This window comes from Sprattus sprattus, assembly GCF_963457725.1.
Source record: "Sprattus sprattus genome assembly, chromosome: 10".
Lineage (NCBI taxonomy): Eukaryota > Metazoa > Chordata > Actinopteri > Clupeiformes > Clupeidae > Sprattus > Sprattus sprattus.
The window spans coordinates 10,133,820-10,160,153 of NC_137908.1; the positions used below are offsets into that span (position 1 = coordinate 10,133,820).

The 26,334-nt window shown below is 41.9% G+C and overlaps 3 protein-coding genes across 3 annotated transcripts in view; all 3 read left to right on the top strand.

Moving 5' to 3' along the window:
• Window positions 1-1,529: 1,529 nt before the first annotated feature.
• On the top strand, window positions 1,530-6,897 carry pigu (phosphatidylinositol glycan anchor biosynthesis, class U; the record flags this gene model as incomplete). Its single annotated transcript, XM_080845615.1, has 11 exons — window positions 1,530-1,665; window positions 2,295-2,419; window positions 2,499-2,561; window positions 2,655-2,764; window positions 3,128-3,228; window positions 3,336-3,433; window positions 3,630-3,784; window positions 4,015-4,158; window positions 5,242-5,366; window positions 5,978-6,120; window positions 6,784-6,897. The coding sequence occupies exons 1-11, from the start codon at window positions 1,536-1,538 to the stop codon at window positions 6,895-6,897; spliced, it is 1,308 nt and encodes a 435-aa protein (XP_080701741.1). The 5' UTR covers window positions 1,530-1,535.
• A 4,133-nt stretch (window positions 6,898-11,030) lies between these two features.
• osgn1 (oxidative stress induced growth inhibitor 1) lies at window positions 11,031-15,205 on the top strand. The gene is made up of 6 exons (XM_080845840.1): window positions 11,031-11,243; window positions 12,364-12,439; window positions 12,565-12,701; window positions 12,933-13,124; window positions 13,493-13,584; window positions 13,881-15,205. Exons 2-6 carry the CDS (start codon window positions 12,382-12,384, stop codon window positions 14,926-14,928), a joined length of 1,527 nt encoding a protein of 508 aa, XP_080701966.1. The 5' UTR covers window positions 11,031-11,243; window positions 12,364-12,381; the 3' UTR covers window positions 14,929-15,205.
• A 3,362-nt stretch (window positions 15,206-18,567) lies between these two features.
• The window catches only part of mtss1 (MTSS I-BAR domain containing 1), a gene marked incomplete at its 5' end in the record, with an annotated part of 62,276 nt that continues 54,509 nt past the window's right edge, over window positions 18,568-26,334 (top strand). The window contains one exon of the mRNA XM_080846769.1: window positions 18,568-18,639. Coding sequence (XP_080702895.1) covers window positions 18,568-18,639 — 72 coding nt within the window. The remainder of the gene's footprint in view (window positions 18,640-26,334) is intronic.

A 26,334-nucleotide genomic window follows, 5' to 3' on the forward strand; every position in this document is an offset into this window, starting at 1 on the left:
CTTTAGGGATGCTTTAATAAGATTGGCAAACTGGTCTGACGTAGAATCTTGCTGCTTCTGACAGAGAGGAATGGGCCCGCTGCTGGTGCTGCATGCACCTTTCAAGGTGTAGATATTGTAAATCCTAGATTTATACGTTTCTGTAAAACTTGTCCAACAGCCATTGTTCCACGCTCTATTTAAGAACCTCCGTCTAATTTGGTGTAAACCAATCTATTTGTGACTGTAAATTTGTTGTTCGCTCAATTGTAGAACAATATTGGCTACAGGAATCTCAAATGCTTCTATGGTGACGAATCTGCTGTCAGAGCTTGTATTGACTACAAGGAGGCTCCGTCTGAGAAAGACTACGGATCTGTGAAGGTCAGTAAACAGGCCAAGTTTGCACTGAAGAGCACAATAAAAGAAAAAAGAAAGCGTTGGTATTTGCATTTCATGAGCAATTTCTGGGAGGGCCATCAGCCAGCAGGAATAACCATTTGTCTTCTGAATGAACGTCATTACGTACATAGCTATAGGCTAGTTATTTTTTTGTCAAGAAGGCAACAAAAAGAAATATCAAACTATGGTAAAGACAATAAATATGCTAGCACCTATGCAATTTCACATTCACATTCACATTTTGCATAAATACATACAGATACATATAAAAGAAATCGTGAATTATACATGAAATGTATGTTTGCTACCAGAGTGGCAGACAGAAATGAATTTAGACAAATTCTTGAATATTTCATCACATTTCTTGCACACACAAAGCTGAACATAGTTACGATCCTGCCATCTACTGGTTGAAAAGTGCAATTTCAAATTACACTACGCAGTGCAAGAACAAGCCGTGTACTTTGCCAAGAATATAACCTTTATTGTGTCTATTGACTATATTCTATTCTATATATTCTATATTATATATCTATCTATTGACCTTTATGTCTTGGATCCTAATCAACAGGACCTCTTAAGCTGCATGCATTGGGGATGATCCTGGCTTTTTGTCTGTATAGGCCAATATCAGTCCCTTGAATATAAACATACAATAAGAAATTATTGGAAAGTTAAAAATGACTAATGGTGCTGTATATCGATGTATCATTCTGCAATGGGCAGTATTGGTAGGTAGGCCTAATGCTCATCAGCTACAGCTCAGCATAGACAAGATGTGGTCTGCATCGTTATAATCGTAGATTATTCTGAATTTACATGAATTAAATTAAACTACCTCATTGTTGGTAAACAATCCTAACAGCAAGTAATGCAAAAAGCAAGGTGAGGCATCACAAATGTTAGATTTTAGGGGAACAACCAGAAACTGAAACCCCTTCCAGGTGTGGGTATTTCCATTGCAAACGCTTTAATATGGATTAATACCCATACATAATCCTGTCTTGCCCCTGAGCTAGGCTATGTCATATTGAAACCACCACGTAACAGTTTTAAATGCGTCTATTATGAAACTACATCTTTCTGGAAATTTGATGAAAAGAATCAATTTCCCATGATGCGTCACATCCGTAGGTGGAGAATTTCTGACGAAGATGGCGGCTCCCTTAACACTGGTTCTGATTGTGGCTGTAACAATCAGAGCAGCGTTATTCAGATCGAGTTTAGCTGAATTGATTTCGGAAAGAGTTGAAGTGGTATCTCCGTTAAATGCCTGGAAACGAGGTTTGTGATATATTTCTTCATTGGAAACGTTTCAAATATAGGAAGAGAGACATCCGCCATGCAGCTCATCTCCATTGAGCTGTCATCCTGAGACGCCAATCGTGCTAGCGACAGTAAAGGCTTTTTACGTCGAAGCACTAAACAGATTTTTGGTTACACAAAGACGTGTGTGAAGTATGTAGTGAATGTTGTATGTAGTGTTCAAAAAATGCTTCTCTGATGGTTTTCCTCTCATGCAGTTAATGTTGTCTTTTTAGAGCACTGAATGTTTTGTGATCCTGCTAATGAAAGAGCCAATAGGTTTCAAAAATAGTTGGTAGCAAGATAGAATGCATTCTATTAATATAAAAGAAGTTGGATGCAAGCCACTCTAAGGATAATGTTGGTATAAGTTCTAAACACTATAAGGTGTAATTACACGTGCTAGGAAGACGTTATCTTTGTCGATGTCAAAATAATGACAGCTTTCTTTATGTCAATCACATGTTGTCATCTCTTGTTCTTTACCTTACTTCTTGCTTTAAGTGTACCCATTTGCTGTGGTTTGCATTGGCCTGCTATCATTTTTCAAAGTTGGTAGTTCTGTTTGTGTAGTGCTTCCTCACTAATTGGCGTTGTATGTTTTTCAGTTGTGGAAGGCCTTGCCTTGTTGGATTTGGGTGTGTCACCCTATTCAGGAGATGTGTTCCATGAGACACCTCTCATCATATACTTCTTTCACTTTGTCATTGACTATGCAGAGATAGTATTTATGGTGAGTGTCCACTGGTTTGAGATTTTCAAAGTATTTATTATCGTATAGAGTTGTGTAATATTATTCACCTTATTTCCAGATAGCGGATGGTATCACAGCAGTTGCACTCTACTTGGCAGTACAACATTACAATAAGAATGTGGTGAGTTGAAGAGGAAAAATGTTCTCTCTAGTGTCTTTCACTTTCACAGTATTAATTTAACGTATATGGCATATTGTCCTTATAATGCCACAGTTCAGGAAGCAGAAGTATGCCTTGGAGGCTGACCGATACCCACACGACTGTCTGGAACTTATGCGAACCCCTAAAGAGATGTACTACGTTCCTTTAAAAGTGGCAATGTTGTGAGTATGACTTCCTTTAGTTTATATAACATAATGCTCTCTCTTTGTCACTGATGATTATAATAACTGTACTCAGTCCAGAATGTGCCATGCTGCTATTCTTGTTTAATAACTCTTCATACAGTAAATTGAAATCTGATATAAAAAGTTAATTTGAGCCCTTAGCTCTTTAATTCTTCTACGTTGTTGGTATATTTGGAAGTTATCATTTAGCAAGGCTATGTTTTGCAGCAGTTGCATTGAAGAACAGTGCCTATAGTCAAGAAGCATGTAATTAACAACTAATTAGGTTTGAGGTATTCTCCCATCTGGCTATGATTGTTTGTGTCTAATAAGGAAATGTTTTCTATCCTTACCTTACAGCTATCTGTGGAACCCTTTCACTATTCTCTCCTGTGTTGCAAAGTCAACGTGTGGGCTCAACAATGCCGTCATCGCACTCTTTATACTTTGTACGATAAAAGGTAGGAGTGTCTTTAAGTGTATGATTTGAGCCCTTGTGAACATATGCGCCTAGCATGACATTTTAAAAGCAGTATTGCAACAGTAATACATTTTTTTTTTTGTGCAGGAAGTGCCTTGTTGAGTGCGATATTTTTGGCCTTGGCAACGTACCAGTCTATCTACCCCCTCACTCTGTTTGCCCCTGCACTGATTTACCTGCTCCAGGTATGTCTCCATACGCTCTCTCAAACCACTCTAAGTTTGTCCTCCATACAGTGAAGGCCACTGACAGAGAGAGAGCATAACTAAGTGGTCTTATGCACTCTTGTTTTAGTTTTGTATTGCCAGGAAGAAGGAAAGCATTGCTGAAATTAAAACCTCTTTATTTTGTACCCCTCTCCATCTCCTGTCTCACTCTCAGAGGCTGTACATCCCAGTGAACCTCCGTAGGCCCAGTTTTTGGCTGTTCACCTCGCAATATGCGTTCATGTACTTTGGGAGTCTGGCAGTCATCGTCTGTCTGTCGTTTTTCCTGCTCACCTCTTGGGACTTCATTCCCTCAGTATATGGCTTCATGTAAGTGTTCTTTTGTGGACTATAAAATCAGCTACACGTAAAAGTGCTTCTTTGTTGGCAACACCAAGACTTGTAAAATGATGATATTTACTGTATGTACGTGTGTGTGTGTGTATGTACGTGTGTGTGTGTATGTACGTGTGTGTGTGTGTGTGTATGTACGTGTGTGTGTGTACATACGTGTGTATGTGTACATGAGGGTGTATTTATGTTTGTTCCTCTTTTTGTAGACTGTCGGTGCCAGACCTCACCCCAAACATTGGTCTCTTCTGGTATTTCTTTGCCGAAATGTTTGAGCACTTTCGGCTTTTCTTCATCTGTGTGTTCCAGATCAACGTATTCTTTTACTCTATTCCTCTGTCCATAAAACTAAAGTAAGTGCTTCAAACGTGATTGTTTCTCGTGTTATGAAATATTTCTTTCCCTGTGCCACAAGGGAAGACAATGTGCGTAGAAAAATATGTTTATCTTGTCCGTTGCACTTTGAATACCATTTTGACTTGTTGATCCTTGAAAATGTATTTTAACCCCTCTTCCTCGGTTCTTGTAATTACTATAGTATATCATATTGGATATCGTATGATAATTTGGTATGTACAAATAATAACACCTATGTCAGGGACCACTGCACCAGAGAGGGAATTAGTTCTGCTTTGTTGCATGCAACAGAATTTGTCAAAATGTCTGTGAACTAAACCAGATTTTCATAGTGCAGTAAAGCCTGTTAATATATGGCAACGACAGTACGAGCATTCTGATTGGCTAATTGGTAGTCATGCCAGCTGTGTATTCACGTCCTCGCCGGTCTGACTTGTTTGATGGGTGTCATTCTATACTAATCACACAATTAGTCATGTGTTTGAAGTTCCAGTGGAGGCAATGGAAGACAGCGCCTTGTCTATGCATTTAACAGCTGCCTGGCTATGCTAGAGTCAGACACTTATTTTCCTGCTCTCAACAACATTTCATTGCCTTTATGGTTGTACATTGCCATGATGATATTTAACCCAAGCTCTTATGTGTAGTAATATCCTAGGATTCAATTACAGCCACCAAAGTTGGCTACAAGTTCTGAATTTTACCATTCATCCCAGAAGTAGGTTAATCAAATGTAAATACAGCCAGCACACAAGCAGACGTGGCTGCAGCCATTAGAACAGTGACACATACACATTTCTTCCAAACTGATATATGACTAGTATAATTCCATGATTTGTCTGCGGTGTGGTCCAATAGCATCTTTTCTAGTAGTTACAGCCTTTGTTTATTAGTTATAATAGGTTGCGAACTATAGTGCAGCATGCATCAGGCATACTTCGGAGAGAACTTTTACAATGCTACATTTACAATAGCTCTACAACTACTAGATTGATGTATTTTAATTAGTATTATTGAGTCTGTCTGCATTGTTCATTAATGTGAGTGTGTGTGTTGTATTTTTGTGTTTTTTTATCCAGGGATCATCCAGTGTTTCTAATGTTCATGCAGATAGCCATCATCTCCATCTTCAAGTCCTATCCTACAGTTGGGGACATTGCTCTCTACATGGCATTTCTGCCTGTGTGGAGCCACCTGTACAGATGTAAGTGCGGTCTTTCTCACCAATTGGGCTAATTGCATAAGCATTGGGCAATATAGTTCAATATTGTTAAATATTTGGGATGACTTCATATCAGCTGCATCCTATTCTCATGTGATGTAAATAGGTAGTTTACAGTTTAGTTGACTCTTATTTTGTGGCAGGGCGAGAACTTGAGTGAATGAGTAATGAATGTTTGAATGAATCAGAAGCAGAATCAGATTGATTGTCAAGTAGGTTTACACCTACCTGAAATTTGCTCTGGTGTATGGGTGCACAGTAAACATAAAAACATACACACACGATAAGTACTACACATAAAATAAAACATAGAAACACACTAAGTGCTACACATAAGATAAGTACAGATAGAACACAGTATATATGGATAATGATAAATAAAAAAAAAGGTAAAATGCAAAAATGCAGAGCAGGGGTGCAAAAGTGAATGTGCAATGTGCAAAGTAATGAAATGTGTGTTAACATAACACAGACTTTAGGCATGGGGGGTCACGAGTCCAAGTCAGTTTATACATGACATACGAGGGCTTTGCTGTCCTGTGCTACACATTTTATTTGAAGTGATCTCTCTCTCTCTGTATAAATCTACTCAGTCCTGAGGAACATCTTCTTGGTGTGCTGTGTGCTGCTGGCCTGTTCGGCCCTCTTCCCGGTACTGTGGCACCTGTGGATTTATGCTGGCAGTGCCAACTCCAACTTCTACTATGCCATCACTCTGCTCTTCAATGTGGCGCAGGTACAGTCTTATGGCTTTTACATTCATGATACAGATACCTCCTCTAGTTCTTTGTCAACAAGTGACTGGCTTTTTCCGTGTTTGCTTTTGTAGCCCGAGAAATGGGTGTTGTGTAATGTTTTGTCCTTTTCTGAAAGCAAAGAAGCAGCATTTGTGCAGCTAATGACAGAGGTTTGAGTTATCCGCCTGGCCTTTCTCACTTATTCATGTATGCCGACCCTTCCGCTGGAAGATAATACACACATGCTGAGGTGTAGGGTTGACAAAAACAAACAAACAGATGGAACCAGACAGAGAGAGCTGCCCTGTGACGTTAAAACCATGTTTAAAAACTATTGTCAAAATGACAACCAAGAAAAGCAGCTTCCCAGTTTTGGTCTTTTTTTTTTTAGGTAAGGTTTTTTAAGCGTTGCATGTGTTTTAACAGGGTGGATTAAAGTCTGACGTGATGATTGGCATTCATAATTAATCAGCCAGTTTGAGTTTCACACAAACGCTTCCTTATTGAGTTCACACAATTTCAACTGTGTGTTGGCTGCAGGAGATTAAATCTTCAGTGGCCTCCTCTGGTTGCAACCTTTGTGTATTGAACAGGCATAGTGGGCTGCAATGGTGACAGTGTTTACTGTTTTGCATTTGTGTGTGTTTGTCCCTTCGTCTCAGATTCTGCTGGTGTCCGATTACTTCTATGCCTACCTGCGGAGGGAGCATCACCTAAGCCACGGCCTGTACTTGAAGAGGAAAGATGGCGGCGAGGCCACACTTGTGCTCAAGTAGCCCTGGCTTAAGGACTGCGGAGGAACTCATACAGGCCCTCACCTGTTTCTCTGGGGATATTTTTCTCCCTCCTTCTTTTTTTTTTCTCTCTCTTGTCACGAGGATGTATACTCACATGGACCAAAGCTTCTGTGAAGATATTCTCTGCAGGAACTGTGTGAAGGCTTGGAAGCCGCGGATGGATGCCGTTGTGCCTTGGTCCGCGCTTCAAAACAAAAAAAACTATAAAGTCTGGAATGTTTGAAATGCATCTACTGTGCAACTATGTGGTTGGTTGCAGTTTTTGTTGTTGTTTTGTTTTGCTTACCTTTGCCCTGCTTGTTTGTCCCTCTATCTTATGTTCAAGACTTGAGTTCTCTGGTAGTGAAGCAGAGCTGCAGTTCCCTTGTTGTCCATTGGAGGGAGCTATGTGAACACTTAAATGACATACCTGCACACCACTGCTAAATCACTCACTTCCTTATGTACTCAAGGTCAATGTCTCTTACAGATATCAAACCCTGCCGTGTTTAATCATGGCCTATATTTTGTGGGGCATTTTGATAAGGGATTTCGTTTTATGCATGTATGAAAAGATGTTAACATAGCTATGAGACCGAATGGGGAAATGTTAGAGATCACTTAGTGTGAAAGTCATTTGAACAGATGTTGCATTATGACATTAGCTTATTATATGTTTAGATTATAAGTATTGCACTGCTTATCTGAATGTGGCCCATAACTTCTGCTGCCATATTAATGTTAATGTTCTGCTGAATGTTAATTTTTAAATGTTAAAATATTGGTGAGCAGTGTGTAATTAGGAATTTCACTCATAATTTATGTTTCATGCACTGAATTTATTTCTTTTTAACAAAGTTCAATTCTATAGATCTCAGCACATTGTTAGTCAGTATACATTGTCAGGATGATTTGAGAGTGAATACGAATGGAGTATGGTGAAAATGGAAGGCCTGTTGGCAGTTCAACATGGATGTGAGTGTGGAGCACCAGGTGTTGTAGTCCTCTTTAGCCGCATGACCTCATCTTGTTAGTTAAGAGGTGAGTTTGTCCGCCTTGCATAAGACCGCCACAGGCTTGGTGTTGGAATTTTCAATCTTCTGGTGTGTGCGTGCGTGCGTGCGTGTGAGAGAGAGACGTGCGTGCGTGTGAGAGAGAGACGTGCGTGCGTGTGAGAGAGAGACGTGCGTGCGTGCGTGCGTGCGTGTGTGTGAGAGAGAGAAAGAAAGAGAGGTACACTACAACATGTGAGTTTATTTTATGTTATAGATTACATGGTTGGTCATTTGTCCAAAGTGCAGGTCACAAGTCATAAAAATGCCAAAGGCTTCTGTTCTTAAACATGAGGAAAGTGTGAAATGTTTGACACACTGTATTGTTATGCAAATGGTGCTGTCCCATCATGGAAAACATCGGAGAGCAGCTGGTAATGCTTATTGCCACCGCTTTATTTTCATTTTGGCCCATTTGTCAGCCCTTTGCCAAATACATCTAGACTGTAGCTAAGTGTTTATATGTAGCTTCAGACAACTATAAAGTACTGTATACTTGGACACCAATGTGATTACATTAATTTTGACTTGGAGGTCTTTTTGTTTTGTTTGTTTGTTTGTTTTGTTTTTGTCTTTGTGTGTGTGCATGTGTGTATAATTACTGAGTGTGTTTCTTTTTCCTTTTTGCACAACAAAGGGATTTGGTTAAGCAGTTCCTCTACTGTTCAGAAAACACTCACAGAGAATGGACTTTGACATCATCATCATTAAATGGCCTTTTTATTTATGCCCTAATTTACTATGTGTTACAAACTCCATGAAAATGTGCGTGGTACTATAGATAACTGCGATCATTTCTTAATGCACATACACTGATACGCACTCATAAGGGCTGCCTTCTGTAAGGCAAAGAACATTAAACGAAATATTCTATGAATTACTCAATCACTTATCTTGTTCCCTGGACCTCCAAGGTCTTCCCATGGATCCATTAACATGCTTTATAATAACTGTAAAATTGTCTCATATAAAAGTGTGTTCCTATATATTAGTATTGACTAATATATCCTTTTCACTAAGCTCGAGTTTGAAAGGATAACTTATGCTTTTGGTATATTGGGACACTGATTTTTAAAATAATTTACCAGTTCTGTCATGAGAACTTTCAATAAATGATTTCTCAGCATTTTTACTGTTGTTTCGTGCTCATTTTTTCTCAGCTGTTGTTACCTAGGCAAAAGCAGTCTTTGGTCAAAATGGAATAGTTTAAGGATACCAGATAATATACTGCACCTGGTTTGATCCAAACCTTTCAAATCATGGACAGTTTGTAAAGGGTGTAAAGCTGGACATTCATGTTCCTATTCATAATACTAACAATGTGACCTTGCCAGCCAACTTGATGCTTACCTCACCAGACAGAAGGTGATTATGTAAGTTTTTCATGTACCGTCAGTTACAAGAATTTTAACACCCTAGCCCTCAAGCATGTTAGCCACATAGCACAAACTGATTGACAGGTAATTTTACCTCAACATATTCATGTTCGCCCCTAAACTAAAACATGTTTGGCAACTTTAACTTCTTTTAAATTACTTAATGGTTAATCTATATATTTGTATCTGACAAGAATGAAGTACGAGAATACAATTCTGAGACATCAGCAGACATTTTGGTCTTGCCGGTTCTACCCCTGTGGTATAAAATAATGACTCGATTTTCTCAGATGGGTGAAATTTACCAGAAATGCAACTACTCCGTTTACTGATGTCCATCCCCATGTAAGCAATTGGTCTTTTATCAGGTATACACTTACTTCAGTCACATTTGCAGTCACCCTGAGTTATGTAAGCATATTTATATAACTGCTTTACTCCCATGACAACCACACTGGTCATGACTGATGAAAGAGACTTTAGCTTTGTTTTCTTTGAGTGTGCGTAGGAGTGCTATAGTGTTGGGATAGTTACTTGGTCGCTTTTAAACCTAAGCCCCACAGCTCTTGGAAAGAGTGAAAGAGAATGCTGATGTATAGTTTTTTTGAACAATGAGGCCCGCTGTCTTCCCACCATTGATGACGTTGAATCACCCCAAGGGTTTATATGTAATAATAGGAATTAGGTTTTACACTCACTACTATTTTGATGTTTACATCAAATGTGGCCCTTTGATAAGAAAGCATGCTGGTCTTTGCAACATTTCAGAGTGAAAAAACAGGTTGGCCATGATCGAGTACAAATACAAATAATTATAGTGATGTGCATCAAACATTGTCCCAAACTAAACCGACTAGATTCCATTGTTTATTGTGCCATGATGTCCACGTGAGCTGTAATTAACCTGGAATGACGCAGTGTAGAATTGTGAATGAATTGATTTAGGATTCAGTGATTCAATGCCAAAACAGAGAAGTCATAGCTATCTTTGGCTCAAATGGAACAGCATTCACATAACAGTACTTATTTACAGAAAAACTGCTGTTACTTGTGTGTTACTTTTACTTGTGTCGTTTTATACTCTTGTCAAAGCATGGAACCCACAGAAGAAAGTTATTGTGTTAAAATTCAATAGACCAAAAGACAATCAAATAAAAACAGGGTTCAAAGTAAAAAATTAACATTATTGTAAAGTAAAAAGAGAAGTGTCTGAAATCTCTTTCGAGAAAGCAAAGTTGTACTAGGCCTATTATTTCAGGGATTTTCAATAAATCTGTGGAAAACATGAATGACCAAATGCAAAGTAGTGGGAAGACACAAGTTTCAAATACGAAGTGAATAAAACTGAACATTTCACCTAAAGATTACAAGCATTTTCTCCATTTTTTGCACAAAAGTGAGTAATGAACCCTTCGCATGGGTGACAGTCGGGAACGGAAAAAAGGCATCATGCAGGAATGCGCACTTGTTCCTGATTGGCTTGCAGCACACTGCGCTTTTAGTAGCCAATGGAAATCTCATAAACTCTATACGAAAAGAAACACAACACAACGGGTTTTCAGCTTGAGCCACTACAAAGAGACCAGAGACCTATCAGATATAATGTCGTCATTACCTGCTGTCTACGATTGGTCAGTGACGATTCAGTCAGTGCATGATTCTACAACCCCTCCATGTACATGGACATATAACTGAGTGAATGCGTTAGCCCCGCGTTTAATAGTGTGGCACCGGCTACTGTCAGTCGGGGCGACGTCAGTTGGATGTAAAGACAAGGAAACTTCACTCTCAGGAAACTGAGTGAGTTTTTAATTTTAACTCGGCTATCGGGTAACCCCTGGACCTTCTCGTAGGAGAACCGTGTTTGAGAGAATTCGACATCAAATTCGGCGGCTGTTAAACCACCATTCAACAACTGGTGAGTAGCCTGTCTTAGCTACCTAGCTAAGGGTAACCAAGACATGGATGCACTGCGTGTCCTCATGGTTGCCTCTTACATGAATTTAACCAGCGAGGTAGCTTGCTTTTGTTTTCCTGGTTGGGAGTGTAAGTTTTACGTTTTAAGCTTTGCATTAGATCATTTTTAGAGCTTGCACAGTTATGTCAGAGGAACGTTACGTATGTTAGGTAATCGCCCATTCCCTGTTATTTGACGTGCCGTGATCACAGAATATGGTGCTGACCTTAGTTCCTCTCTTACTACAATTGCTGCATCAACACAAGACGAATTTGGTTGATCAGATGTTTGAGCACATGCCTCGTGAAAACTAGGTTACACACCAGACGTCTAACCAAAGAAGGCGTCCCCCTTCTGTCGGTAATTGTAATCCAATTAGGTATCCATCTGTTTAAATCTTTGTACTATCCTCCACTGGCTACGTAACCTTATGTAGGGGAAGTGGGATAGAATGCTAGCATACTGGAATGGTCTTGATGAATCACAATGCAACGGGCGTTCACATTCTCAAAAACGCCTTACAAAAGCCAAGTGCTGACTTGCATTTACTGTTGACTCTTAGTCGGCATTGTTATTTCAGATCTTAAAAATCTTGTCGTATTCAAAACCGTCTTTTTTTACTCCCCTCACTATCGCACTGTTCTAGTGATGTAACATTAACCCAATCATGGTTTTCAGTTCAGTAAGTTTGAGTTCAGGCAGGTTCCTCCCTGTCCCGGAGCTGTCACTTTAAACTTTCTGCAGCGTCACGCTCACTCTTCACTTGGGAAGCTATCTTATGTAACAGCTACTCTGGCAGGCGGGTTTGGCTTGATGCCGTAACTTTCTGTTCGCTAAATCTAGGGTTAGCCGACTGCAGCCTCTCTCGCTGTCTGAAAAAGAAGGTGTGATTAATGCCACTCCTGCTTGCCGTTTTTTGGAGTTTAGTGGACCATACTGGAATTATTCGTTCTCTACATGACCCGTGCGAGTTTGAATCTTCCTGTTTAATATGTAAATAGTTGTATGTTTTTCTTCCTTGTTTCTTTTGAATGCATAGAGATTCGTATTTGACTGAAAGCATGATTGTTCATCTTTTCAGACAGATAAGAGGAAAGCCATGGATTTGTATGACAGAGATGCAGTATCTGGAGACGTTCTGCCTGTTGTAGTAATTGGTGAGTTATCTGCATAACTTATCTGCATACTATAAAAATGTTTGTGTTTTGAAATCTACCCTCCTTGCGATTCCATGCGGTTGCACACACATTGCTGCTAATACCTACATTTATGTGTCCTGCAGGTAATGGTCCATCTGGCATCTGCCTATCCTACTTATTGTCAGGCTATACACCTTACCTGTCCCCTGAGGGAATCCATCCAAATTCCATTCTTCAGAGCAAACTACGCGAGAACTCTCACATTCCCTTGTTGGAACAGGTAACAGGATTTTTTTTTAATGAGGGGACAAAAACATAGTCATGGGATAAAAACATATAATCTGAATTTACATGTGTGTTTTATGTGATTTGCATTTCTTTTGCCACAGTCAAATCCGAACAATCTGTACCTACTACATTCATTCCATATGAAAAGATAATCGAAGATGATAATTTGTACAAGAATGAGAAGTATGACAAGATTGTGACCTGTTTGGGTGTGTGCGTGCAGGATCTGGAGTACCTGTGTGAAGGGCTGGAAGGTCGGTCATCCAACCCGGTAGCAGTGCTGTTTGACTCGTTGCTTCTGCCCGATAGCGATTTCGGCCTGGACTGTGCCTCCCCTCTTCTCTGGCGCTATGAGCCAGAGAGGGCGACCCCTCACCTGGTTCTCGGCAAAGGCCCGCCTGGAGGCGCCTGGCATGTGAGTTTCTATGTAGTCATTTGAAAGTGAACGTAGGTCATGGTGGTTAGAAGAGAAAATCCACTGTCCACCTTTCAATACAAATGCAAACATGTAAAGATACGGTTCATTAAATTGATCTATTTATGAATAATTGTATTGCATTTTGTAAAGATGATGGAGGCCTCATTTGCTCTTTTCAAATAAGCCTAACTTTATCCAACCTCATTGTGGTTAGTCAGCCCGAAGGTGTATTTGCATTCATATCAGATGGGAACAGAGAGGGCCTGTGTGGTTTGTTGTGCCAAAGTCTACAGTCATCTGATGTAGATGAGATTTTGCATGTTGGGTGTGACACAGCATTTTTACGGCCATTGTTTTGGTTTCAGGCAATGGAGGGATCTATGCTCACTCTCAGTCTGGCCAATTGGATGGAACTACCGGAGCTGAAGTTAAAAGACTGGATGAGAGAGAAACGCAGGTTTGGTTCTTTAATAAATAATGTTTAACAAGCCTGTATCGAAAAGCTCCAATTCAGTCAGTAATGAACGGGAATGAGTACTTTCAAGATTCTCATCCGAATATCTGCTCACGTTATACACAATACAGAATGAAGAATATCAAAGCAATGTTCAAAGCTCCCCAAAACATGTTTATTTTTAGTAAATGTCATGAGGCGTATGAGGTTTGGGTGAAAGGATATCATGCTGTCACAGAAATAGGAAAGATGTGCTTTTTCCATCAGCCTTTATTCAACACACCCCTCTTGTATTTCAGAAATGTGCGTAATGACCGTGCCACACCTGCTGAAATTGCCTCATATTACCAGCATTACGTCACCCAGATGGGCCTTGAGCAGAACTTTGGCTGCGGCTCGGTCACTTCTGTGCAACGTGTACACCTGCAGAACGAGGGCCGCTCCGTGTGGGAGATCCAGGGTGTGCAGAAGAGGCCCCCTGTGGAGGAAAGCGTCGAAGAGGAGAGGGAGGATGGGGAGCTCCCTTTCTCTGTATATGCAGAGAACGTGGTGCTAGCCACAGGCACCCACGATATTCCAGCCCGCTTGGGCGTGGAGGGTGAGGGCCTGCCCTTTGTGTCCCACAGCTTCTGGGAGCTAGAGGCGGCCATCTCCGCGGGGAAGCTGAACGACATGTCTGACCCAGTGCTTGTGGTGGGTGCAGGGCTGACGGCAGCGGACGCGGTGCTGGCTACTCACCATCTCAGCATACCTGTGTACCACGCCTTCAGGCGCTCAGTCGCCGACCCAGGTCTCATCTTCAACCAGCTGCCAAAACTACTCTACCCAGAGTACCACAAAGTGCACCAGATGATGACCCAGCAGCAGCACCAACCGGGTGATGTGCTCTCGAGCCTGGAGAGGACCCCTCTCTCCTCCTTGGTTGACACCAGCCCAAACTCCTATTGCTGCTCCTACCCTGGCTACATGAGTTTGCCTAAACATCGTGTTTTGGCTATCCGACCTGACCGCAAGTGTGTCCTGGAGGGGGAGGGGGGCAGGCAGACTATTCTGCAGGTCTCCATGGTCCTGGTGCTGATTGGAGCTCATCCCAATCTGTCTTTCCTGCCCGAGGAGGGACGCCCGCTGGGGCTCAACCCCCAAGAACCCATCACCTGCAGGCGCAACCCACTGGACGTGGACCCTTTCACCCACGAGTCAGTGCAAGAACCTGGCCTGTATGCCATGGGCCCACTGGTGGGGGAGAACTTTGTGCGCTTCCTCAAGGGTGGGGCCTTGGCCATCGCTAGCGACATGGCGCGCAAGCGGCGAGAGAAGGGGCAGAGCACAGAGGCCCTGGTAGCATAGACTGAAGTATCCTGCACCCTGAATGTCTAAAGAAGTACGGAAGACTACTTTTCCTACTACCACAGCTTTCCTCCAGCCCACTCAGCTCTAGGTTTTCCTAAAGCTCTGGTATAGTAGCTTATCTCAGGACCTGTATGATGTGGACTGCGTGACGATGAGGCTTCGCAGGCCACAAAGAGCTAGAGCTCAGAGAGTCTCTTGTGCCAAAAGTCTGTTCTCCCAGGGAGAGGGTGAATTATGAAGCTGCAATAACAAGCTGTAAAGGGCCCCCAATTCAGACCACGGGAGGGAGGGAGGGAGGGAGAATGAGATCAAGCTTACTTGTAGAGAATCCAAGTGGGCTTTAGAGTCCAAAGGTCGAATTCAGACAACTGTATTTGTTGTAAGATTACGTACTGCAGATGCTTGTGACATAGATGCACTTGGTTAATGTTTGATATGTCAAAATGACCCAGTTTGTAAGATATTTTTTTTTTCAGGGTTCGTCGTAAAAGCAGCAATAACATTAGTCAACATCATTATGACACACCAACATGTTTATTTTTTTGTGGTTCTTAACATATATTATAAAGGCTGTAGTTGTCCACTTTTCCCAAGGCAAAAAACTAAGATCCAATCTTTATACCAAGAAAATAATGGGTTTGCCTAGCAAAATCACAATTTGGTTTCATTCCTTGTACTTACATAGCGACTCATACCTTACTCATACATACCTTACTTTGTACCTTTTACTTTACTGATGGTGTAAGGAAAGTGCCCGGAAAATGAAGGTGCATGAAAAGATGTCTGTTTTGCTGCTTATTTTCATATTGTGTGTTTATTGCTTGGGATGTAAAGTGTGTCATTGCACACGTGACAGATGGGTTGTATTGCCTTGGTTAATGTTAGTTTTTCCAAATGTTTCTATTGGCCTAAGGTCTACAGAAAGTCTTTAAGCTGTCGTTCTGGTCAGTGTTGGTGCTCTTTCTATCCTCTCCATTTGCCAATCAAGTCAACAAATTGTCATGAAGAGGCCAACCATGGTAATCCCGAAGTGCATGCATTCAAAAAATGCTTTTAAAACCCTTGCATTCCTTATCACCTTGAATTGGGTTTCTGCCTTTTATTTTAATGATCATGTAACCTGACCCACTCTGTATGGTGTGACCACATCAGGGTGATTTTTGTACTTTTATCATTCGTAAAGATTTATTTTATAGCCATATGGGTGGAAATGGTTGTGGTAACCATGTCTTTCACAACCGTGGGTCCTTTACCAAAGGCCTGGGAGTTACAGTTTGCCGGTTCTATGCAATATAATCTCTGTTTCCAGGACGTCCCTTCTCTGGGAAGAGAGCCTAGAAGTTTCTGGGTTCTGTTGAAGCCACTCTTCCAGTTTGGTGGTCACTTTCCCAAGTGCTCCTACTGCTACTGGAATGCACATTTGCCTTTACTTTCTTTATTCTGTCTGATTCCTGTTTCCAACTTGATATAAAAAAAGGACATTACCCAGATGCATTACTTAAGTGGATGTATGGGCTTTTGCTACTGTTATTTAAGCAGTGTATTTTAGTAATTGGGGCAATCTTTGATCTCCTGTTAGATCATTTGCTACATTTTATCAATTCTACTGTGTTGTAAACAAAATCTCTAAAGTTAACAAGGCTTTCAGTGAAATATTTACAGAGGAAAATATTTGATACATTTTGTCAAATATAAGTCAAATAGAAAGTTTAATTTTCTTAGAATGACTCTAATTTGTCTTTTACATCATAAAGGCAGCTAACCAAATCTGTTTGTACACTTTCTGTTGAATCATGAAATTAGTGCACTGTACATTTTCAGATTTTATTTGTATGACATGATTTCTTTCAAATACAAAGTTTTCAAAACACGATCTTGATTGTCTTTTTGTAACTAGTATCTCCCTGGTTTGAACACTAGGTGGCAGTACATTCCTAGTTCTCCAAAGTTCTCGAAACATAACGCTTCTTCAGGAGTGGAACGTCTGCCAAGAATGCCTTTATCATTTGAGATGACTGAGCCCCCAGATGATGTAAATTGATATGCAAAATGACATGCTGTGACTGACTGATCCGGAAACTGTTTTCCACACTGCATGCATTTAATAGTGACTCGTGTAACCAGACATCTTGTCTATCGATGTCAATGTTCAAATTTAGAGATACATTATTTGCAGTGCATGGAACGCTAAAATCATCTTATTCGTCTCGTCTCATAGGAAGGGGCAGTGTCATTTTCAACAAGGTGACCCTCCAAGATTACTGGATCATGCACCACCGCTAGGGGACTCTTGTCCACGTACAGTACATGAATACGGTGTGAAGAGTGCGTGCTTCGGATATTCCTTACAGTTGCTATGAGACAGCTGATCTGAAAGATAAAGTCTAAATAAAGTGTATCTTCATTAGAGGGAAAGTGAAGGGCCAGGTCTAATCTCGAGAAATCAGTGCTGCCACAGCTGCATATCAAACGGCATTTTGCCTGGTCGACAGCATCTTCTGAGTTTGTTTTAACTCCACTTTTTAGGGTGCCATTGAAAACTATGGTGCCCTTTGACAAATGTGGGTATTTGTGCCTGAGAGAATACCATGTTTTTTTTTTAATGAGACATTGTTATACAACAAATATAACAATACCTTATCCCTTCCGCTTTGTGGCATCAGGCAGGCTGAAGTGAATAACTCAAAACTGCAAGTTAGTTAAGTCGGTGTGAATGGTGACTAAATTCAAAGAGGAATGTTTTCCTAAATTAAAGTTTTTACTGAAGGAGCTAATTTATTTCATGCTCACGTAGCAAGGTGTTTCATCACGGAAAAGAACGGAATCACCCGAAATGTTGTTGCTCCGCCCAGGGATGAGGCCGCTGATCAAGTACTGGGAAGCAGGGAATTTGGAGCGCGGCACACAGTAGCAGCACGGTACGACTGCCAGTACGATATACGTTCTGAGGAGAATTTCTGTTTAAGCTGTAAATATCACTGCACATTTTTACAGTAGGCGTAAAAACAAGTTTGGACGGAAAGACATACACAGGCAACGGACTTGGCACCCTGCAAATGGATTGAATGGAACTGTGGAAAACGGACTGTTTCGCTAACGTGACAAGTTGATTCATCTTTCTACCTCGACAAACGTTTGTCAGGTAGCTAGCTAGCGAGCGACTTAAGTCCACAGTTGCAAATATCTTGGTTTTTCTTTGATTCTATCTGCGATAACGCAGTTTGCTTTAGGATCGGTGGCTTTTTCTGTGATGCACACGCAATTTGGACTCGATACGGCGTGTGTCTACAATCTTCATCAAAGAATGCAATGTCTTTTTCAGTGGTCAACTAAGTTGGCTAGTACTAACATTAGTTAGTTGGCTAGTTAGCTAGCTAGCCAATGAACGTGCTAGCTACGCTAACTGAGGAATAGTCTACGTAGCTATTGATTTTGTTTTCCCTCGAGCCTTTTTTTGTTGTTATCTCAGCCGCGACTTTTCTCCTACTGTTCTATTTTATGTTCCTTGGTGGTATACATTTGGCCCAACATTCATTAGTTAAATGTAACATAGCAGCATTCGTAGTTATAACTTAAACTGAAACATTTAACTCCATAAAACTCAAAAAGCAGTCTTTGTGGCTTCGGACTTGGAAAATGGATGCTGGAATAGAGAAGGAATGCGGCGCTCTGGGGGGGCTCTTTCAGATCATCATGAACGATATGAAGGTGAGTAACTTAACTGATTGAAGCACTGTATAATTCAAAAACACAGTTGTTAGAGTTGTAGGTCACATAAGCTCGATTGCAGAGGCCAGCTGTTCAGCACACATGACACAGCCTAAGGACGAGCCTAGTTGGCAACAGTTAGCCATATGGGCTTTGATGTCCTTACAGGGATCTACCAAGCTATGCAGTGAGCAACATTGCAAGTCATGGACGATCCAACCGATGATTTTTCTCAACAGCGTGACATTAGACATGAGTTCACATATACTCTTTCCTTATTAGTGACATGAACAGAAGACCTAATAGCTCTGCCAGTAACGATACAATGTCATAGAATGTTAAATGTTGTCGCATGTGCCATATTTTCACCCTTGATCTGCGGTGTAATAGGCAATGTTATATATTATGTCTTACATTTTCTAGGATATGGATGTTCGCTTTCACGTTGGGAAAGCAAATATGTCCTAACTTTATATGTAAATGTCGACGTAATATGCAGCTGGGCACCGTCATGATGAGACATCATGTAATTTTTTGTGTGTCTATTCCTTCAACATGGTTAACATAATCATTCGACGTCTACCTACAGTTTGAATAACCAAATAACATTTAAGGACTTCTAGCATCAATCAGGGTTCTGCATCAGTCAGTACCAGTTTGTCATCAAATGGCGGTAAAATTAGACAAACTTGGTCTTAAATACAAGTTGCCATTTTGAGCTATATTTTTGGAAACTGGGGAGATTGGTTTGTTGACAGGATGTAAGTTAATTTCAGTTGGTACACAGAGCTTCCGTCTGGATTTTGGATTATGATTCAAATTAATGTATTTCACCAGCTGGTTTCTTTTACTTACACCCTCAGTTTCTCTATTAACAAAGTAATGAGTGAAGATTCAGTCCAGGACTTACTGTTCTGTAAGAAATATTTTGCACTACTGAAATAGTGTGGGTTTACAGCAGGAATCTTGTGTTTGGCTGCTGACTGTAGTGTGACATGCCCATTATGTCTATCTTACAGAATGCCAATTTTGTGCCACTCTGTGCTGTAAAATAATATAAAGCCAACTTTGCAAAGCTGTGCATGTAAAGAATTACAGAACACATACCAAGTATTTGAAGAGGAGAGGGGAGGGGAGAGAATAAATGTTGCAAAATTTGAACAGGTTTAATGCAGGTTGATAAGATGTGGTAATGGGATCAATGGTGCAATACCTCAGAGTTCTCTTTTTGTGTGTCCATGTGGAAATGAACAGCCTGACTCAGAGGAAAAGGCACTTCCCAGTTTGAGCATTTCCACTATGTCATACTAAGTGGTTAAGGTGCACCCCAGCACCGAACAACCTTCAAATGTATTAGGTCTTCTGACCTTGAAAGCTGATAATATAGGCTAGGGTCCAAACATGGACATTGACTAGATATCAACCAAGAACATTTTGAAACAGCAGGATGATCTCCCTATGTTTCATAGTGAAGCACCCATTGGCCCCGGTGCTTTTGAGGGACGGGGGAGGGGAAATGTGGCTGTATAGCCTAGTCTTGAAAATTGCCAGCATGGCACGATCACACCCCTTGCCATCTGGACCTATATTCCTTCTTAATCAAACTACTGGCAACCCAATGGGGTTTGGACACAGTGCCCTCTCCCATGGGTGCATGGCCATGTTAAATTAAAAAAAATCCCCTCCTTGAAAGAATTAAGGGGTTAAATGGGTAGTGATCCATTCAGTCCCCCAACCACAGTTCTAGTCATGGTCCTCTGAAGTCTGTTTCCACACTAGTCACACGTCTGTTTGGAGTCTCAGCTGTTTGTGTTAGGCTACTCTCTTTGCTGTTGAAGGCCTATGGGATGATCTCTCAGTCGTTCTCAACAGTCTATTCTTTGCTGCCTCTCGTCATAACAAGACCCTCATAGAACACCCAGGTTTATTGCCTTGGTTTGACTTATCTCTGGCATGGCTGTTGATTCCCATTGCATGTAGGTTACACGTTTGCTCGGCCTTGTACCTGTTCGCTCCCTATGCTGGTGATCCCATCGAGAGAGGACAAAGCCTAGAGAAGAAGGGGCTACGGTGTTGTGTCATAGGCTCAAGTAGCCCACAGTTGATTGATCTCTTCTATTTCAACCGCCACTTGGGTTACAGTTATACATGCTTTTATGAAGTGCATGTCTTTGTGTGCGTCACATTGTGGGCCTCCATCGCAACCACAGAAATGTAGGCAAATGATAGCAGCAAACTCAACTCGCCCCATTAAGACAATGCATTACAACCCTCAGTTACAGTGGGTGCTTCTTTGCTGAAACTATACATGCCCTTGTCACAAATGTATCTTCAAAGGTCATGAAAGATCAAAATTACGTGGGCTGTAGATCACCCAAAATGCTTATTTATTTCTTGGCTGCATTTTATGTGCCGTGAAATGTTGCATCACTCTCAACACGTCATGATTTTATGGCGGATACTTTTTTTTTGTTCTGGTGTCTTTTTTCGAAGCCACAATGAGCGAAATGACAATGCATAACATAACGCCACTAGTTACATGTTTTAGAGCATCTTGAGTCACACAGGTCAGTTCTGTCGAACACAGAGGGAGAATCTTCTCCTGTGGCTCTGGGTCTTCTGCTCCACCCTCTTCAATCCAGCCCAGACTGGCCCGCGTTTTTTTTTTTTTTGGGAGAACGAACTTCCACCAACTCCCCACATATTTTGGGTGCCCTGTATATTGTCACTGTAATAAAAACTCCCCTTTTGTTTTCCCAGGTGTGCAGGTGCTAAGTAGTACGCGCTCATGTTATGCTTTTTCTGAAAGGCAATCTCTGGGTTGGCCGTTCCCTTGTCCGGGGGATCTGCTGATTTCTTGTTGTTTTGGCTCCTGTTCGCAGGTGAAGCTATGGCAGGGAATGCTAACACAGGGAGTTAGCTTTGCATTCCCTGTGTGATTATGTGTTCTGTTTGTTGAGTTCTCTCAACATTGAGGCTAAAGCCCCCTTTTCAGTTCACCTGTGGTGTGTTTTTGTGTTTTGGCCTGCTGTTTTCACAGGAAGCAAGCAAAGGCTTACACAGTTGGCATCTTTGGATGAGGAGGATGTTTGCAAGTACTCTGTGATCTGGGGCCGCCCAGTTCAAAGCAGCAGTCTGCCCTCATTCACCTCCCTACACTCCTCAGACCCTCCGCCTCATGTCATATGGCAACAAGAAAACGAGGCATACCTGGGTTAAGTGGCAGGTGGCAATGAAGTCATTCTTGAATAGCCAATGACAATGATTCCCCGATACTTCTTTAAGGGTCACACAGAGCTTAGTAATTGTTCTGTAAAAGAGCAAACAACACATTTCCAGTCAAGAACGGAACAGTTACACCAGAGGCCACAGAGGTTCTTGTGAGAAAGGTCTGCCCTTCATTCAATAATTTAAAAGTTTTGCGTAAAAGCAGTTTCTTTGAAGGAGCACATTCATTCATGGAACTCCCAAGTATCTGACACACCCCAGCATTGCACTGACTCACCCATGTTTGCGCTTAGAACATTGCTCAGGTTATGAAAATAGCTAAATTATTGAATTAGCTTTAGGTCATGCGTGGTGGACTTTGCGTGTTGCTAGCCATGTTGCCCATCAATGAAACTAGGGCTTGTCATTAGCCTGCCTAATCTCACTTACAGGGGTTGTGTGAAGCAACACTACCGTGAGCAACAGGAAACATGTGCCAAAGCCTAGTAAGAGGTTTCATGGAAATGAGTAAAGCTTGAGTCACTGCTTGGCTGTCGTGCCTAGCACTGACAGGTAGGACTGGATTTTAAAGACTATCATCCATCTGAAATAAACTCAGTCATGACTTTTATTTTAAACGGCTATCTGCCCGTGCTTGGTTGGTTGTGTGGTAACATTTCGCGGAAAAAGGAAGTGAAATTCCCAATGGCCAGAAGAATAGTGTTGTGGCTCATAGGTAGATGTCTCTGTGGGAGTCATGAATTCTGGGAGTGGCCCTGGAACCTAGCCCTGAGTGATAAAAGAAAACATTTGCTCGCTCCGGATGGAGTGGGTTGGGTTTATCGTAAGTCAGTTGTTAGCTCACTCATGACTTGAACGGTTGTTTTACTGTAAAGTGGTTTACAGGCCTTCCAGTCCACCTGGCAGTGTGATGAACACGAGGATGTCAGTCTTAACAAAACTGAAACTTACTTATGGTCACCTGTGCCCATAAACCATACACATTGACTGGGAATCTGAGTCAGATTACAGTGTTCTTTGAATGAGACGGCATAAGCTGTCTGCCGTCCTCTTCTCCAATTGGTTATTTCATGGTCATCCATTTGTATTGATCTATGTGAAATCGGAACTATTGTGTGTGCTTTATTTTATAACCCAGGTTGTCTGTTCAGTGGATTTAATTCTAGTGTGTTACTCTTTTATTTCTTTTACCAGGCAGCAACATCCCCTCCTACTCTCTGTCAGTAGCCACTGATGCTTTGAGATAAAGAGGCCCCATGGTCCTGTTGCATTCCTCAATTATTAATCAAAGAGATGGTGCGCAGCGGATGGGTATATCCCAGTCCCTTGGCTCCAGAGAAATTAATAAGCCTTGAGGATGTTAGCCAAAAGGTTGAGGTTCACTGTGAGTGAAGCAGAGGCCAGGCCAGACTATATCATGGCACGAGTCCATGCGAGGTTTCAGTGTACCACCTTTCACTTCACTGGGCATCACATGCTGTTGTTTGTCATCTGAAACAGCCGACCAACAGGTTAAAACATTTTTTTTCTCCCCTTTTCCCTTCCTTTCTTCGTTTTCTACTCCTCACCATAGCAACAGAAAGAGATTCTCATGTGATTTTTTTTTCCTTTTTTCCTCTCTGGGCTGAAAGAGGCAGAGAGTGATGCGAATGCTCTCATGCAGATGAAAGCCCATGCTCAGGGGAGGCACTTCACAGGAGTCATCCTTCTGCTTTGGAGAGGCAGCATGGAAGGTTGGGTGGGGGTTTGACATGAGAAGCAACCGAAAGCATGAAAGGAGCGTGGATGTGGAGGCTCTGATGGGCGTGTCTCTAAGAAATTCCCCACAGACACAGGAAAGCAGCCCCCTTTTGTACAAATCGCCGTGGCGGGCTTCCTCCGAGATAACACCAGGGTTGGAGATGACCTCGCGTTCACAAGCCCCAGTGGGCCGACGCCTGGAAGACCAACTCAGGAGCGGAAGTCCCCTCTGTTCATTTTCCGCTTTCTTTCCCTTTCCCACCCATATTTCTAGGAGGGAAAAATGAGAAGGTGAATGGTTATTAAAAGTGGACAGCTCAGTAAAGTAGAGGTTAATAATGCTGAAGAATCAATGAAAATGAAGAATGCACAATGAAAGCAGATGTTAGCAGAAATAAAGGTGTGAAAATGATTATCAATTAAAATTATAATCAAAAAACGAAGACCACATTATTAACCACCCACAAGTTCATGCAAATAATAATTTATTTATCAATTAGACTTGTGGAGAAACAACAAATGGAATTTAAAGCACCAAAGCAGCCTTCCTGTGTGCCCATTTTTTTAGGTGAAGTAGTGAAATAGAAGGCCTGGGTTATTCATTTGTATAGAGAATAGTCACAATTAGCCTACTATCTGTCTCAATCCAGGTCAGGTTTTACAAGGTGATCTTGCCCCTGGTCGCAATTTCTCCTTGAACACCAGGAAACTCTATATCCCATTCTTTAACAAAGGACTGCAGGCATTTCTCCATGGCAGGGGCCTGAGCTGGCCCATGGTGGGAACCTAACCTCATACTCAGGAGCATTATCAGCTTGACTAGCAGACATTTGGCTAAAGGCTGGGGAATGTGTCTACTGAGCCCCATGTTTCACAGGCTATTGCTAAACTGCCATGGGTTCCTAAAGTTGCCTTTTGTCATTTACAGACCAAATGTGCAGCCCTTCCCCTCCCCCTCAAAGTACAGGAAGAGGGGACCAAAGGAAAGGATATTACCATGTTTTGTCTCTTTCCCCCGCCTTTAAATAATGTCTTGACATTCACAACACATACATCAACTGTTTAAAGAAAGCTCTTGTGTTTACAGCTGCCATAGCACTTAAAGAGAGTGCAGTGATGGCAGCACACTAAAATGATCCTTATCTGTCTGTCTGCAACTCAACTCATTTCATTTTTGTCCTCTCAAGAATAACTAGAAGCTGTATTTTCCACTTGAACATGCTTCTAAGAGAAGCAGTTTGAACTGGGCCATCAGAGATATTACTATGAGAATCGCAGACAAGCAGAACTGGTAGAACTTCTAGAGTTCAATACACCCCCCCCCCCACCAGTCATAATTATGTCTGTGCCAGGCAGACTGAGGCTTTTTGAAATCATTCTGACTGCAATTTGGTGAGAAACCGATCTCTTGGTCTTGCACAGTTCCACTCGTGGACCAATCCTTTTTGAACAAACCGGTTTCTGTTTCTCCTGTCCACAGGAAAACACTACAGAAGAGCAAACACTGAAAGCATGTGAGGAACCGTTTCCTCCGATATATTATTCTGCTCCTGTGAGTGGAAGAGAGGAAAACAGTTTTTCCTGGAGCTCGGGAGAAGTGCGTTTTCTCTTTTTTTTGCTGGAAGGGGAAAAACCCTATGAACAAATCAAAGGTTTTGTCCTGAAGCCGTCCAGTGTTTGGAGCTGGCCATGAGAGAAAAGAAACCATGACGGATTACTCTCTCTACCTCCTGCTTGCCTCGTCTTGTTAACATCCACACAGATCACTTTTTGTGTGGAGGAGGTCCACATGGGCAACAGAAAGGGACAGACTCAAGTCCTTGCTGTATTCAGGGGAAGGTGGAAAATCACAGCAACCAGTGCCAGCTCAACAGCTCTCCGCCACCCCATGTCTGAGGGATTTCAGACTTATGTCAGCAGCAAGAGGTTCCAGGAGCAGGGTAGACGGGTACTCACTGAAAAAAAAAGTCTAAATTTACCAGACACCCCTCCCCCAAGCCCCTGAGCTCACAACCCTCCATTGGCAGCTGTGATGCAATTTTGCTGTCCCTGTGAACAGCTCACACCTGGGCAACAAGCAGGGTCACCTCAGGCTGGCTGGCCACACAAGACCTGCCTTGTGTTGAAATCCCCACCCCCACAGCATGGATGCACACCTGAAGTGAAGGCCTCAAAGTTGCCGTCTCTATCATACTGTTAATTTCCTCTCTCCTTGTCACTCCTTCTTGTTGCCTTTCTTTCCTCCCTGACCTTAATGGCTCTTTGGGCCGCCCGGCGCTCCACTGACCTGCTTTTCGACGCCATCTTCAGCGCCAGTCTGGGATTAGCCCTGTTGGTGTGGGGAGGGATTAGGGTTAGTGAAAGCAGGTGACTTTCTACAAAGTCACAGGAGTCCAAAGGACCCCTGGCCACCGAACCACCTTCACCATATGCACTCAGAAACACGCCAATAACACACAGAGCAAAGCCTGTTGCACACACCTCAAACTCTTTGTCACTCTGCATTCTATATGAGGGGGTCTAGAAAACGGTCTGCGTTGAGTTTGGTTCCTGAATGCCCATGTCCTTCCCTTGCTCATCATTTGTTTGTTCCAAGGCTAGGACATGACTTGACTTGACTTATGCCAACATGGGAGAAGTGTTCGTCATCTTTTCTTATTAGATTTTTACCAACTTTTCAAATAAGTGGAACTTGAAAGTCAGTTGTGTATGTTGTTGGTAAATTAT